The 17,524-nt window shown below is 41.0% G+C and overlaps 1 protein-coding gene and 1 non-coding gene across 2 annotated transcripts in view; both read right to left on the reverse strand.

Annotated features, from left to right (window-relative positions):
- The window catches only part of ZNF704 (zinc finger protein 704), a 252,826-nt gene that overhangs the window by 20,462 nt on the left and 214,840 nt on the right, over nt 1-17,524 (reverse strand). The window contains exon 7 of the mRNA XM_021665914.2: nt 10,652-10,756. Coding sequence (XP_021521589.2) covers nt 10,652-10,756 — 105 coding nt within the window. The remainder of the gene's footprint in view (nt 1-10,651; nt 10,757-17,524) is intronic.
- Nucleotides 8,217-8,353, reverse strand: LOC135278160 (U8 small nucleolar RNA). Its single transcript, XR_010345713.1, has one exon. It is a non-coding gene; the product is annotated as a U8 small nucleolar RNA (small nucleolar RNA).

Below are 17,524 nucleotides of genomic sequence, written 5' to 3' on the forward strand. Positions count from 1 at the left end.
AAAGCCTCCAAGAGCTATGGGATTATGTAAAAATACCTAATCTATGCTTGATTGGTTTACCTGAATGTGACGGGGAGAATGAATCCAAGCTGGAAAACACTCTCCAGGATATTATCCAAGAGAACTTCCCCAACCTAACGAGGCAGGCCAACATTCAAATCCAGGAAATACAGAGACCACCACAAAGATACTCCTCAAGAAGAGCAATCCCAAGGCACATAATTGTCTGATTCACCAGGTTTGAAATGAAGGAAAAAATCCTAAGGGCAGCCAGAGAGAAGGGTCGAGTCACCCGCAAAGGAAAGACCATCAGACACACAGCAGATCTCTTGGCAGAAACCCTACAAGCTAGAAGGGAGTGAGGGCCAATATTCAACATCCTTAAAGAAAAGAACTTTCAACCTAGAATTTCATACCCAGCCAAACTAAGCTTCATAAGTGAAGGAGAAATAAATAAAATCCTTTACAGACAAGCAATTGCTGAGAGATTTCATCACTACAAGACCTCCCTTGCAAGACCTCCTGAAGGAAGTATTAAACATGGAAAGGAACAACCAGTACCAGCCACTGTAAAAACGTACCAAATGGTAAAGAACAATGACACAATGAAGAAGACGTGTCAACTAATGGGCAAAACGACCAGCCAGTAAAAAAACAGCAGGATCAAATTCAAACATAACAATATTAACGCTGAGTGTAAATGGCCTAAATGCCCCAATCAAAAGACACAAACTGGCAAACTGTATAAAATTCAAGACCCATTGGTGTGCTGTATTCAGGAGACCCATCTCATGTGCAGACTCACATAGACTCAAAATAAAGGGACAGAAGAAGATTTACTAAGCAAATGGAGAGCAAAGAAAAGCAGGGGTAGCAATCCTAGTCTCTGATACAACAGACTTTAAACCAACAAAGATCAAAAGAGACAAAGAAGGACATTACATAATGGTAAAAGGATCAATGCAACAAGAAGAGCTAAGTATCCTAAATATATATGCACCCAATGAGGAGCACCCAGATACATAAAGCAAGTTCTTAATGACCTACAAAGACTCTTAGACTCCCACACAATAATAGTGGGAGACTTTAACACTCCACTGACAATATTGGACAGATCAACGAGACAAAGTCAACAAGGATATCCAGGACTTGAATGCAGATCTAGACCAGGCAGACCTAATAGACGTTTATAGAACACTCCACCCCAAATCCACAGAATACACATTCTTCTCAGCACCACATCACAATTACTCTAAAATTGACCACATAATTGGAAGTAAATCACTCCTCAGCAAATGCAAAACAATGGAAATCATAACAAACAGTCTGTCAGACCACAGTGCAATCAAATTAGAACTCAGGATTAAGAAAAGCACTCAAAACCACACGATCACATGCAAACCGAACAACTTGCTCCTGAATGACGAATGGATAAACAATGAAACTAAGGCAGAAATAAAAATGTTCTTTAAACCAACAAGAACGAAGACACAACGTATCAGCCAGAATCCATGGGACACATTTAAAGCAGTGTCTAGAGGGAAATTTATAGCAATAAATGCCCACATGAGAAGCAAGGAAAGATCTAAAATCAACACACTATCATCAAAATTGAAAGAGCTAGAGGAGCAAGATAAAAAAAAACTCAAAAACAAGAAGACAAGAAATAGAACAGAACTGAAGGAGATAGAGACACAAAAAACCCTTCAAAAAATCAATAAATCCAGGAGCTGGTTTTTTGAAATGATCAACAAAATAGACCGCTAGCTAGACTAATATGAGAGAAGAATTGAATAGCTGCAATAAAAAATGATAAAGGGGAAGTCACCACCGATTCCTCGGAAATACAAACTACCATCAGAGATTACTACAAACAGCTCTATGCACATAAACCAGTAAATCTGGAAGCAACTGATAAATTCCTTGAGACTTGCACACTTCCAAGACTAAGCCAGGAAGAAGTTGGAACCCTGAATAGACCAATAACAAGGTCTGAAGTTGAGGCAGCAATTAATAGCCTACCAACCAAAAAAAGTCCAGGTCCAGATGGGTTCACAACCAAATTCTACCAGATTTACAAAGAGAAGCTGGTACCACTCCTGTTGAAACTATTCCAAACAATACAAAAAGAGGGAATCCTCCCTAACTCGATGAGATCAACATCATCCTGATACCAAAACCTGGCAGAGACAAAACTAAAAAAGAAAACTACAGGCCAATATCCATGATGAACATTGATGCAAAAATCTTCAATAAAATACTGGCAAACAGATTGCAACAGCACATCAAAAAGGTTATCCATCACGATCAAGTAGGCTTCATCCCGGGGATGCAAGGCTGGTTCAACATACACAAGTCTATAAATGTAATTCACCACATAAACAGAACCAAAGACAAAACCACATGATTATCTCAATAAATGCAGGGAAGGCCTTTGACAAAATTCAACAGCCCTTTATACTAAAAATTCTCAACAAACTAGGTATTGATGGGACGTATCTCAAAATAATAAAAGCTATTTACAACAAACCCACAGCCAATATCATACTGAATGGGCAAAACCTGGAAGCATTCCCTTTGAAATGTGGCACTAGACAAGGATGCCCTCTTTCACCACTCCTATTCAATATAATATTGGAAGTTCTAGCCAGAGCAATCAGGCAAGAAAAAGAAATAAAGGGTATTCAATTAGGAAAGGAGGAAGTTAAATTGTCTCTGTTTGCAGATGACATGATTGTATATTTAGAAGACCACATGGTCTCAGCCCCAAATCTCCTGAAACTGATAAGCAACTTCAGCAAAGTCTCAGGATACAAAATCAATGTGCAAAAATCACAAGCATTCCTATACACCAGTAACAGACTTAAAGAGAGCCAAATCGAGAACAAACTGCCATTCACAATTGCTACAAAGAAAAAATACCTAGGAATACAACTCACAAAGAACGTAAAGGACCTCTTCAAGGAGAACTACAAACCACTGCTCAATGAAATAAGAGAAGAAACAAACAGATGGAGAAACATTCCATGCTCATGGTTAGGAAGAATTAATATCGTGAAAATGGCCATACTGCCCAAAGTAATTTATAGATTCAAAGCTATCCCCATCAAGCTACCAATGACCTTCTTCACAGAACTGGAAAAAACCACCTTAAACTTCATATGGAACCAAAAGAGAGCCCACATAGCCAAGTCAATTCTAAGCAAAAAGAACAAAGTGGGAGGCATCACACTACCGGACTTCAAACTATACTACAAGGCTACAGTAATCAAAACAGCATGGTACTGGTACCAAAACAGAGATATAGCCCAATGGAACAGAACAGAGGCCTCGGAGGCAACACCACACATCTACAACCATCGGATCTTTGACAAACCTAACAAAAACAAGCAATGGGGAAAGGAGTCCTTGTTTAATAAATAGTGTTGGGAAAACTAGCTAGCCATGTGCAGAAAGCAGAAACTGGACCCCTTCCTGACACCTTACACTAAAATTAACTCCAGATGGATTAAAGACTTAAACATAAGACCTAACACCATAAAAACCCTAGAAGAAAACCTAGGCAAAACCATTCAGGACATAGGCACAGGCAAAGACTTCATGACTAAAACACCAAAAGCATTGGCAACAAAAGCCAAAATAGACCAATGGGACCTAATTAAACTCCAGAGCTTCTGTACAGCAAAAGAAACAATCATTAGAGTGAATCGGCAACCAACAGAATGGGAAAAAATTTTTGCAATCTACCCATCTGACAAAGGGCTAATATCCAGAATCTACAAAGAACTAAAACAGATTTACAAGAAAAAAACAAAAAAGCCCATTCAAAAGTGGGTGAAGGATATGAACACTTTACAAAAGAAGACATATATGAGGCCAACAAATATATGAAAAAATGCTCATCATCACTGGTCATTAGAGAAATGCAAATCAAAACAACATTGAGATACCATCTCACGCCAGTTAGAATGGCGATCATTAAAAAATCTGGAGACAACAGATGCTGGAGAGGATGTGGAGAAATAGGAACATTTTTACACTGTTGGTGGGAGTGTAAATTAGTTCAACTATTGTGGAAGACAGTGTGGTGATTCCTCAAGGACCTAGAAATAGAAATTCCATTTGACCCACCAATCCCATTACTGGGTATATACCCAAAGGATTATAAATCGTTCTACTATAAGGACACATGCACACGAATGTTCATTTCAGCACTGTTTACAATAGCAAAGACCTGGAACCAACCCAAATGCCCATCGATGACTGGACACGGAAAATGTGGCACATATACACCATGGAATACTATGCAGCCATAAAAAACGATGAGTTCGTGTCCTTTGTAGGGACATAGATGAACCTGGAAACCATCATTCTCAGCGAACTGGCACAAGAACAGAAAATCAAACACCGCATCTTCTCACTCATAGGAGGGTGATGAACAATGAGAACACATGGACACAGGGAGGAGAGCATCACACACTGGGGTCTGTAGGGGGGAACTAGGGGAGGGACAGCAGGTGGTGGGGATTTGGGGAGGGATAACATTGGGAGAAATGCCAGATATAGGTGATGGGGAGGAAGGCAGCAAACCACATTGCCATGTGTGTACCTATGCAACAATCTTGCATGTTTTTCACATGTACCCCCAAACCTAAAATGCAATAAAATATATATTAAAAAAGAAAAAGAGGCTTTTGCAGTATTCCAGGCAAAAACATACTGATGGTTTAGACTAGGTATGGGGGCAGTGATGGGGAAGGGCTGAATTCCTGTCGTTTAGAGGCACAGCCTAGGACTTGTGAGTTGGGATGGGCACAAAGAAAATGGCATCTTTAGATGAATCAAGGATGAATTAAGGAGTCAAGGATGTATACCAGGTTCCGGCTCAGATGGCTGGAGGGACAGTGGTACCACTTTCTGAGTTGAGAAAGTTGAGGAAGCAGCAGGGTGGGGAAGGCATGAAGAACCAGCTTTTGAAAATTCCAGGAACAGAGTTTGAGGAATATGGATGATCTTTGACTGTTTTGTGCTGCTATCAGAGTACCTGAGACTGGATGATTTATAATGAGCAGAAATTTATTTCCTACAGTTCTGGAGGCTGGAAAGTCTAAGGTTGAGGGGCCTGCATTTGACAATGGTCTTCTTGCTGTGTTATTCCAGGGCAAAGGGTGGAAGGGTAACAGTGCACTTAAGAGAAGGCTGAACTTGTTTTTATAACAAACCCATTCTCTTGATAATGACACTAATCCATTCATGAGATTAGAGTCCTCTTGACTCATCACCTCTTAAAGGTTCTACCTCTCAACACTGTTGCACTGGGGATTAAATTTCCAACACAGGAGCTTTGGGGGACATTTTCAAACCACAATATGAATCTTCTGCAGGAATGACCCCTCGCCAAAGGACTTCTTCCTGCTAATGGCTCTCTGAACTCTAGAGTTCAGTACATGCATTTCTACAGGGTACAACAGAGCAAGACACAGGACCCACTTCAAACTTCCGTATGTGGCTTAGTTCAATGGGAGGCTCAATATGACATGTGAGTTTTTCTTGAGACTTTTAATGGCAAGACAGTCAGCTTCTTATTTTAGTTGAGGATGAGGGTGGAGAAACCAAGGGAGTAACTGTGGCAGTCACCTACCATTTATTCAGTGCTCGTGAATGTAGAAGACAGGCAAGTAGATCTCTCTCTTAATTCTCACAGCAAGCTTGCAAAATAAACGATCTATATCTACATCTATATCTCTACAGATAGAGAAATTTAGGTTTTGAGGAGGGAAGTGGCCTGCAGAGCATCCCAGAGGTAAAAGTAGCAGAAGTAATTTGCTGAAAGCCTGCTATATAAGCTAAGTGTCTTCCATATGTTATTTTAATCTTCACAACTGCCCTGTCATAGCCATCATTTTCATTTTATCGATGAGGAAATGGAGAAGTTACGTGCACTGTCCAGGCTATACAGTTAGTAAACGGTGGACTCAGGATTTGAACACCATTGTGTGACGTGAACATAGCTGGCCTTGGACTCACTTCTGAATGACGTCAAAGCCCTGCTTTTTGCACTCTTCTATCCTGCCACATCATTGGTGGAAATGATGTGTGTCCTAAAATAAAGCTCCATAAAGCAAATACTCTCTCTTCTAGTGGTCTCTGCATTTCAATTTATTTCTTAACCATTTCTAAGTTCTATTTTGTGGCATGTTTTATAAAGCATATAATGTATTTGGACAGTACAATATAATATTTCTAATTAAATAAAATTATTGGGCTATATGTCCATAGTTTGTCTACTGGTTAAGTGTGGCTCAGCAGAGTCTGAAGAATTCTAAATTATAGTCTATAAAAATTGTGGCTAATCTCTCCCATGTGTTGAGTATATCTGTGTTACAGGAATCAATTCTAAATGGGGAGGAGCCACTTTCCCTGACCCCTGTCATACAGTGCTGAGATACAGTAAAGGGAGCAATGATGGTAAGAGATCTGCAGTGTCAGCCACATGCCAGGCACTGGGTGAACGACACAACTCAGTAAGGTAGTGCTAGAGTAGAGGATATTACTTTGGAAGGGTCACCTGGTATTCACAAATGCCAGAGCCAGGAATTGCAAGTAAGTCTCACACTAGAGGTGCTGTGCCCTTCTGTAAATATGCAGGAGAAATTTCTTTTCTTGTAATTTTTTCTTAAAAGGGGGAAAAAAGGCCTCTGGCTTGGTTTTAACCTCATATAATTCTGAACCTTCCCTCAAGGCATTAAAAAAGAAACCTCAAACCAGCTAAGCATTTGACAATTAAGCTCTGCTGTTTCATCTTTGGAGACCCTCCCCGACAGCCTGAAGCCTTCTAGAACTGCTCTTGGATAGCAGGTTAGAACTAGAACTAGCTCATACTTGCTTGCTTAGTGGCTGTTACAGATCGAATTTTTGTGTCCCTCAAATTCATATGATGAAGTTCTAATCCCCAGTGTGGGTGTATTTGGACACAGGGCCTTTAAGGAGGTCATTAAGGTTAAATGAGGTCATAAGGGTGGGGCCCTGATCCAACATGATTAGTGTCCTTATAAGAAGGGATAGCAGAGGCTAGTGCTCTCCTTCTCCATGCTCGCTCTCCCTGGCTTGCCAGTGTCCTGGAATGCGCTTGTGCTCTCTCTCAATCTCTTTCTCTCTCTCGACAGTGCATGCACAGTGAGAAGGCAGCCATCTACAAGCAGGAAGAGGTCTTCACCAGAATTGAATCGGCCAGCACCTTGATTTGGACTTCTAGCCTCTAGAACTGTGAGGAAATAAATTTCTGTTGTTTAAGCTGTCAAGTCTATGGTATTTTATGGCAGCCTTGAGCTGATTTAAATAAAGGGGCCAAAAGCTCTTAGTTTTTTGTCATGAAAAGAGAGAAAGAAATAGAGATAATTAGGAGAAAAGGCAGGTCATTAGGGAAAAACATGTCAAAGAAAGTTGTAATTAAGGATGTTCTCTTTCCAACCCTTCTCCCCACAGCCGTAGGCTACAAAAGACTGAACTTCCAGTTACATTTGTTAAATATGCAGTTCAGCTTTCTCCGCTACATACCTTCGGGAAGAGGTCTTACCCAGGGAACTTATTAAAACCCAATGTTCAGGAAACCTAGCATAGGCAAATGAATAAATAAAAACCTGCAACCCTTGGGATTTTTCAGAAAGGGATTTTTCCCACTTTCTAGGAAGTGTACAGAAGCATCCATCTTCAATACCAAGTCTCAAAGATGTGGGAGAAAAGTAAACTCTAAACAGTTGACAACCTCAGGGTATTTTTTTAAGAGTACAAGGAAAAAGGTATTTTTTTTGAAAAGCATTTTAAAACATGCAAACTTCTCTATTCTTCAGTTTGGACACAATTGAAGCCACCATTAATACAAATTCGTTATAACTTACAACTTTAGAGATTTGGTCTGAAAACCGTATCATACCAATTTAGAGGGTAAGAATTCACATATTCTTAAATTCTACCTGGCTTGCCATCTTCTAGGGGCTAGACTGGCACTCCTGGGGCATTCAGGGACAGTTGCTGGCACCCTGTCCATGGGTGTGCAACAGTCCTGCATCTGTGTGGGTGGGCTGTCATGAGAGCTAGCCCACCAGGAGAAGGAGGAGGACAGCAAGCACCTGCTTATTATTATTTTTTAAAGCATGGCCAGAGAGTTTAGCAACATAAAGAACATTCTTAGTTGTAGCATTTTTTTTTTTTTTTAAATCAGATAGGAGCAATCAGGGTGTTGCAAGTCCTGGTTACACAGAGATGTTAATCACGTTTCATGCATCTCCAATCAATCATCATGTTCTATCTGCCCACCAAAGGAAGAACAGGTAAGGATTATCCCACCTGACGATAGTTGTAGCCTTCTTGTCTTTCTGGAGTAAAAAAGCCTTTGAAAATTCCACCCCACCCTTATTTTATCTTTAAATAAGCTTGACTGCTAAAATCAGTCTGAAGTCTTTGCTGAAACAGGTTACACGATCAGCAAGATTGGGAATTCTCTGGTGAAAAAATAAATCAGAAGCTTTCAGCATGGTGTAGTGACTCAAGCCCATAATCCCAGCACTTTGGGAGGCTGAGGTGGGCGGAGTGCTTGAGCTCAGGAGTTCAAGACCAGCCTGGGCCACATGGGAAAACCCTATCTCTACTAAAAATTCAAAAATTAGCCAGGTGTGATGGTGTACATCTGTAGTGCCAGCTACTCAGGAGGCTGAAGTGGGGAAGATGACCTGAGCCCAGGGAGGTTGAGGCTGCAGTGAGCTGTGATGGCACCACTGTGCTCTAGCCTGGGTGACGGATTGAGATCCTGTCTCAGGAGAAAAAAAAAAAAAAAGCTCACATAGGATTTTAGTGGAATACCTACTTAACCCAGCTACGGTATATTTTATATATCATATGTATATACTTTCTGTCAAAGCTTTTGTCTAGAATGTCCCGGGTAACCAACACAGAGTGAAATGAGGGATTCTGTAAAAAATCAAGGGCACTGAAATGAGGGTAGAAATATACAGTGTCCGTAGCAGATTTTTAACATTCCACTGCTGAAAAACAAATGATATAAGGTGTCCCGGCTGGTATCCTACTGTGTAAGACATGCAAGAACCATGAAGGACATGCAGCTAGTAAACAGCCCCTTCGAGTGATTTCCCTATACTTCAGAAGAAAATTTAATTAATTAGAAAAGCAAAGGGGAAAAACATTCCAGCTTGGTCACAGGTAGTCTGAAAGAGGTCTAAACTGGGCTGTTTTATCTACATGCTATAGTCCAGATGAGCAACATGGTGTATGCTTCCCATACACCATGGAAAATTCTTCCCAAGTCAAAGGCACGAATTAATAGCATGCAGAATAGATGGTCTCAATAATTCTTTAACTGTGGCTGCCATTTTAGGTTAATACAGAGAGGCTGTCTCGAAAGTGATATCAAGAGCCACTCTGGGTCTTTTTATGTCTACCAAAAAAAAAAAAGTCCCCAAACAGACAGACTGTTAACCTCTGACACCCACGTCAGTGGATCAGTGTTCTTGCCAGAAGCAAAACTAATACTGACGAGTCTAAGCTGCTCTCTTCTAATGTCTTCTAACAAGATCACTCTTGCAGAGCTACCAGAAATTACACTATTCAATGAAAATACAACTTTAAAAATGACTCCAGACCCATGGTATTGTTTACAAATCACATTCCCAGAGTCTTTTCTGGAAGTCACCATTTCCTAAATTGCTTCCAGCAGTATGCTTTTTATTGTTGGCTATTCCTCTATGGAATTTAATAAATATTAATCAACAGAGCACGGCATAATTCATTCAGCCACTTTCATTTTTATCAGCTCCACAGAAGGCTTAAGACTTTGCTGGAAACCTCTGGGAGTTGCCAGTGGTTGACAATAAGAAGCTTTTGTGAGGTCCTTGGGGAGGGGGTGGAGAAGAGAAAATAAGGTTAATATCTGTTAGCATAAGCCACTTCCTGAACCTCATCAGGAGTTATACACCACTGTGAGCATCAACAGTGTGCATGTCTGTGGCTATTTGTGATAAACTATCAAAAACCCAATATATTTTTAAATGAATGGTTAGGAATCAAGTTAATTCACAATGATTTATCAGACATGAATCATTTAGTATGTCAAATCAATTCTTATGTCCTACTTAATTCTAATTGCATATTTCAGCACTCATTTATTTTCAGATTATCCATCAGCACGGATTATTCAGACTTTGAAAGAAATGATTTTAATATACTTTTTGAGCCTTTAAAATCACATACGTACAGAACAATATTTCCTAAGTAATATATTTTATAGTTACTTATAATGATAAACACCATTTTTTCCATACAAGATCTGAGTTCAGCTATTAATTTTACAGTCTTTTGGAAACAAATACACTATCAACACACAAAAAATCTTGATATATTTCCAACAAGTTGTTTATGAACCATTAAAACTCTCTTCTAGTTTTCTGAAACACCAGTTAAAACAACTTTTTGCAGAGAAGTGATACCCGCTGATGAGTTTACAAATATCATGTAAGAAATACACTACTTCTGGCATTCTGATGTTTGTATTTTTCTTGCATGCCTCTACTATTTGTTCTCTAAATTTATTCTATATTGGCTTTGACCAGATTTTTGGCTTTTTTTTTTTTCTACTTACTGGAATGCCTGTGAAAGTGACCGGAGGAGATTGCCAGGAAATGCTGAAGCTGCTGCCATTGGGGGTGAACTTGGCTGATCCTGGAATGGTCACAGGGGGTGTGGCCTGTCAAATAAAAAACAGAGAAAGCTGTTATGAAGAAATATTTTCCTTCAGAGACTTAAGCTTTTATTACCAAAGGAGGACCTCAGAAATGGTCTCAGCTATATTAATAACTTAGACTAATTAACAGGAAGAGATTAAACAAGGTTAAAGGGAGTAGCCAGAAATAAACTTCGTATATATATACCTAAGCAAGCTATCTAAGGTGTAAAGATACGGTTTTTGACTTGATTTCTGAAATTTTATTATATATACATATACCTATTTTGGGATACCTGTGAGATACAATTCTTCACTGTAAAATTGGGAATATACTGTGAGGGTGGGTGTAAACTGGTACAATGTTCTTGGGAGGTAATTTGGCAATATATATCAAAATTCTTAGCATTCTGGGTGTTAGCTATTCCACTTCTAGGAATTCATTTTAAAGAAATGTACACAAGAATGTTCATTGCACAACTATATATTATAAAAAAGAATTGGGACTGGGCATGGTGGCTTATGCCTATAATCCCAGCACTTTGAGAGTCAGAAGGAGGAGGATCGCTTGAGCCCAGAGTTAGAGACCAGTGAGGGCAACACAGTGAGACTCTGACTCTATTAAAAAAAAAAAAAAAAAAAAAAGTGGGATATGATCCAAGATGGCCGCTTAGGAGGAAGTCGTGATTGCAGCTCCGAGAGAAGGCGCAGAGGGTGAGTGGACGCCGCATTTCCAGACGGATTTTAACTGCCCACAGACCAGGAGATTCACAGGAGGAGAAGCCCCAGGGGTCGCCAGCGCCGCTGGTTTGAGTGGCGTGGCCGCTTAGCCTACGCCCTGGGGTGGGGGGCAGCGGCTTCTTATGCAGAGCGAGAGAGACAGAGTTCCCTCTGAGCCAGCAAGGGGAGCTGAAGCAGGGAGCCAAGCCAAGAGACCCCCGGGCAAGGGCGCGCCACGAATCTCAGAGCCGCTGCTTCGGCTGACGCAGCGGCACACAGGGCAGTGGATTTTAACTGCCCACAGACCAGGAGATTCACAGGCAGAGAAGCTCCACGGGTTCCCAGCACCGCTGGTTGGACCGGAGCAGCCGCTCGGCCTGCACGGGGGGTAGGGAGCAGCGGCTCCTTGAGCAAAGTGAACGAGACTGTGTCCCCTCCAGGCCAGCAAGGGGAGCTGAGGCAAGGAAGCAAGCCAAGAGATTCCTGGGCAAAGAGGGCACCACTGGAAACACGGCTGAACCCGGGACCGTCCAGCTCTGTGGGGGAGGGGTGTCCTCCATTGGGAAACACCCTGCAGTTCCCGGGGCAATTTGCCATAACCAAGACAACCCGCCACTACAGAGACTCCGTCACTACAGGGGCGGGCCAGCATAACGGAAGCAGTTCTAACTACACCCATATAAACAGGACTGCAGGGAAGCTCACACGGAAGCTGGGCGGAGCCCACAGCAGCTCAGCAAAGCCTCTGCAGGCTGAGTGTGACTAGACTGCCACCTTGTGGGCAGGGAAAACGGTAGCAACACAGCTGAAAAGCATAAAGCCCTAAATCCCTGGGCCAGAACACCTGGGGGGAAGAAAAGGGGGTTTATGAGTTCAGCTGCTGCAGACTTAAAATTACCAATTTCAGAAAGACAGCAACTACAAAGTCAATAGGTGGATAAATCCACAAAGATGGGAAGCAACCAGCGCAAAAAGGATGAAAACACCCAAAACCAGAACACCTCTCCTCCTACAAGGGAGCATAACTCCTCACCAGCACAGGAACAAGATTGGATGGAGAATGAGTGTGATGAAATGACAGAATCAGCTTTCAGAAAATGGATAATAAGAAACTTCCGTGAGCTAAAAGAACATGTTCTAACCCAATGCAAAGAAACTAAGAATCTTGAAAAAAGACTTGATGAAATGCTAACGAGAATGGACAACTTAGAGAGGAATATGAGTGAATTGATGGAGCTGAAAAACACAACACGAGAACTTCGCGAAGCATGCACAAGTTTCAACAGCCGAATTGACCAAGCAGAAGAAAGGATATCAGAAGTTGAAGATCAACTCAATGAAATAAAACGAGAAGGGAAGATTAGAGAAAACAAGGTAAAAAGGAATGAACAGAGTCAACAAGAAATATGGGACTACGTGAAAAGACCTAATCTAGGTTTGATAGGTGTACCTGAATGTGACGAAGAGAATGCATCCAAGCTGGAAAATACTCTTCAGGATATTATCCAGGAAAACTTCGCCAACCTAGCAAGGCAGGCCAATATTCAAGTCCAGGAAATACAGAGAACACCACAAAGATATTCCTCTAGAAGAGCAACCCCAAGGCACATAATCATCAGATTCACCAGGGTTGAAATGAAGGAGAAAATACTAAGGGCAGCCAGAGAGAAAGGTCGGGTTACCCACAAAGGGAAACCCATCAGACTCACAGCAGATCTCTGAGCAGAAACCCTACAGGCCAGAAGAGAGTGGGGGCCGATATTCAACATCCTTAAAGAAAAGAACTTTCAACCCAGAATTTCATATCCAGCCAAACTAAGCTTCATAAGTGAAGGAAAAATAAAATCCTTTGTGAACAAGCAAGTACTCACAGATTTCATCACCACCAGACCAGCTTTACAAGAGCTCCTGAAGGAGGCACCACACATAGAAAAAAACAACCAGCACCAGCCACTCCAAAAACGCACGAAATGGTAAAGAGCAGCAACACAATGAAGAATCTGCATCAACCAATGGGCAAAACAGCCAGCTAGCATCAAAATGACAGGATCAAATTCACACATAACAATATTAACCCTAAATGTAAATGGACTAAATGCCCCAATCAAAAGACACAGACTGGCAAATTGGATAAAAAGCCAAAACCCATCTGTGTGCTGTATCCAGGAAACCCACCTCACATGCAAGGATACACAAAGGCTCAAAATAAAGGGATGGAGGAAGATTTACCAAGCAAATGGAGAACAAAAAAAAGCAGGAGTTGCAATTCTCATCTCTGATAAAATAGACTTTAAAGCAACAAAGATCAAAAGAGACAAAGAAGGACATTACATAATGGTAAAAGGATCAATGCAACAAGAAGAGCTAATGATCCTAAATCTATATGCACCTAATACAGGAGCACCCAGATACATAAGGAAAGTTCTTAAAGACTTGCAAAGAGACTTAGACTCCCACACAATAATAGTGGGAGACTTCAACACACCATTGTCAATATTAGACAGATCAAGAAGAAAGAAAATTAATAAGGATATCCAGGACTTGAACTCAGACCTGGAACAAGCAAACCTAATAGACATTTACAGAACTCTCCAGCCCAAATCCACAGAATATACACTCTTCTCAGCACCACATCACACCTACTCTAAAATTGACCACATAATTGGAAGTAAATCACTCCTCAGCAAATGCAAAAGAACAGAAACCATATCAAACAGTCTCTCAGACCACAGTGCAATCAAGTTAGAACTCAGAATTCAGAAGCCAACCCAGAACCGCACAGCCTCATGGAAAATGAACAACTTTCTCCTGAATGTTGACTGGATAAACACTGAAATGAAGGCAGAAATAAAGATGTTCTTCGAAACCAACGAGAACGAAGACACCACATACCAGAATCTCTGGGACACATTTAAAGCAGTCTCTAGAGGAAAATATATAGCAATAAGTGCTCACATGAGAATAAAGGAGAGAACTAAAATTGACACCCTATCGTCAAAACCGAAAGAGCTAGAGGAGCAAGATCAAAAAAACTCAAAACCTAGCAGAAGACAAGAAGTAACTAAGATCAAAGCAGAATTGAAGGAGATAGAGACACGAAAAACCCTACAAAAAAATCAATAAATCCAGGAGCTGGTTTTTTGAAAAGATCAACAAAATAGACGGACCACTAGCCAGACTAATAAAAAAGAAAAGAGAGAATAACCAAATAGATGCAATAAAAAATGATAAAGGGGATATCACCACAGATGCCACAGAAATTCAAACCATCATCAGAGATTATTACAAACAACTCTATGCACATAAACTAGAAAACCTGGAAGAAATGGATAAATTCCTGGACAGTAGCCTCCTCCCATGCCTAAACCAGGAAGAAGTCGAAACCCTGAATAGACCAATAACAAGGTTGGAAGTCGAGGCAGCAATTAAGAGCCTACCACCCAAAAAAAGCCCAGGCCCCGATGGGTTCACAGCCGAATTCTACCAGACATACAAGGAGGAACTGGTACCATTCCTACTGAAACTATTCCAAATAATCCAAAAAGAGGGAATCCTTCCCAAATCATTTTATGAGACCAACATCATCCTAATACCAAAACCCGGCAGGGACTCAACAAAAAAAGAAAACTACAGGCCAATATCCATGATGAACATAGATGCAAAAATCCTCAATAAAATACTGGCAAGCCGATTACAACAGCACATCAAAAAGCTTATCCACCATGATCAAGTAGGATTCATCCCAGGGATGCAAGGCTGGTTCAATATACGCAAGTCTATAAATGTAATTCACCACATAAACAGAACCAAAGACAAAAACCACATGATTATCTCAATTGATGCAGAGAAGGCCTTTGACAAAATTCAACAGCCCTTCATGCTAAAAACTCTCAATAAACTAGGTATCGATGGAACATATCTCAAAATAATAAAAGCTATTTATGACAAACTGACAGCCAGTATCATACTGAATGGGCAAAAAATGGAAGCATTCCCTTTGAAATCTGGCACTAGACAAGGATGCCCTCTCTCACCACTCCTATTCAATATAGTACTGGAAGTTCTAGTCAGAGCAATCAGGCAAGAAAAAGAAATAAAGGGTATTCAATTAGGAAAGGAGGAAGTCAAATTGTCTCTATTTGCAGACGACATGATTGTATATCTAGAAGACCCTATCACCTCAGCCCAAAATCTCCTGAAACTGATAAGCAACTTCAGCAAAGTCTCAGGATACAAAATCAATGTGCAAAAATCACAAGCATTCCTATACACCAATAACAGACTTAAAGAGAGCCAAATCAAGAACGAACTGCCATTCACAATTGCTACAAAGAGAATAAAATACCTAGGAATACAACTAACAAGGAATGTAAAGGACCTCTTCAAGGAGAACTACAAATCACTGCTCAACGAAATAAGAGAGGACACAAACAGATGGAGAAACATTCCATGTTCATGGTTAGGAAGAATTAATATCGTGAAAATGGCCATACTGCCCAAAGTAATTTACAGATTCAACGCTATCCCCATCAAGCTACCAATGACCTTCCTCACAGAACTGGAAAAAACCACCTTAAACTTCATATGGAACCAAAAGAGAGCCCGCATAGCCAAGTCAATTCTAAGCAAAAAGAACAAAGCGGGAGGCATCACACTACCGGACATCAAACTCTACTACAAGGCTACAGTAATCAAAACAGCATGGTACTGGTACCAAAACAGAGATATAGACCAATGGAACAGAACAGAGGCGTCGGAGGCGACACAACATATCTACAACCACCCGATCTTTGACAAACCTGATAAAAACAAGCAATGGGGAAAGGATTCCCTGTTCAATAAGTGGTGTTGGGAAAACTGGCTAGCCATATGCAGAAAGCAGAAACTCGACCCCTTCCTGACACCTTACACTAAAATTGACTCCAGATGGATTAAAGACTTAAACATAAGACCTAACACCATAAAAACACTAGAAAGAAACCTAGGCAAAACCATTCAGGACATAGGCGTAGGCAAGGACTTTATGACCAAAACACCAAAAGCATTGGCAACAAAAGCCAAAATAGACAAATGGGACCTAATCAAACTCCACAGCTTCTGCACGGCAAAAGAAACAGTCAATAGAGTGAATCGGCAACCAACAGAATGGGAAAAAATCTTTGCAGCCTACCCGTCTGACAAAGGGCTGATATCCAGAATTTACAACGAGCTAAAAAAGATTTACAAGAAAAAAACAAACAAGCCCATTCAAAAACGGGCGAAGGATATGAACAGATACTTTACAAAAGAAGACATACGTGAGGCCAACAAACATATGAAAAAATGCTCATCATCACTGGTCATTAGAGAAATGCAAATCAAAACTACGTTGAGATACCATCTCACGCCAGTTAGAATGGCGATCATTAAAAAATCTGGAGACAACAGATGCTGGAGAGGATGTGGAGAAATAGGAACACTTTTACACTGTTGGTGGGAGTGTAAATTAGTTCAACCACTGTGGAAAACAGTGTGGCGATTCCTCAAGGACCTAGAAATAGAAATTCTATTTGACCCAGCAATCCCATTACTGGGCATATATCCAAAGGATTATAAATTGTTCTACTATAAGGACACATGCACACGAATGTTCATTGCAGCACAGTTTACAATAGCAAAGACCTGGAACCAACCCAAATGCCCATCGATGATAGACTGGACAGGAAAAATGTGGCACATATACACCATGGAATATTATGCAGCCATTAAAAACGAGGAGTTCACGTCCTTTGTAGGGACATGGATGAACCTGGAAACCATCATTCTCAGCAAACTGACACAAGAACACAAAATCAAACACCACATGTTCTCACTCATAGGCGGGTGTTGAACAAGGAGAACACATGGACACAGGGAGGGGAGCACTATACACGGGGATCTGTTGGGGGGGAGGGGGGGACAGCAGGGGGGTGGGGAGTTGTGGAGGGATAGCATGGGGAGAAATGCCAGATATAGGTGAAGGGGAGGGAGGCAGCAAATCACACTGCCACGTATGCACCTATGCAACAACCTTGCATGTTTTTCACATGTACC

The sequence above is a fragment of the Aotus nancymaae genome, unplaced genomic scaffold (genome assembly GCF_030222135.1).
Source record: "Aotus nancymaae isolate 86718 unplaced genomic scaffold, 86718_ANA_hifiasm-v0.15.2.pri h1tg000036l, whole genome shotgun sequence".
NCBI lineage: Eukaryota > Metazoa > Chordata > Mammalia > Primates > Aotidae > Aotus > Aotus nancymaae.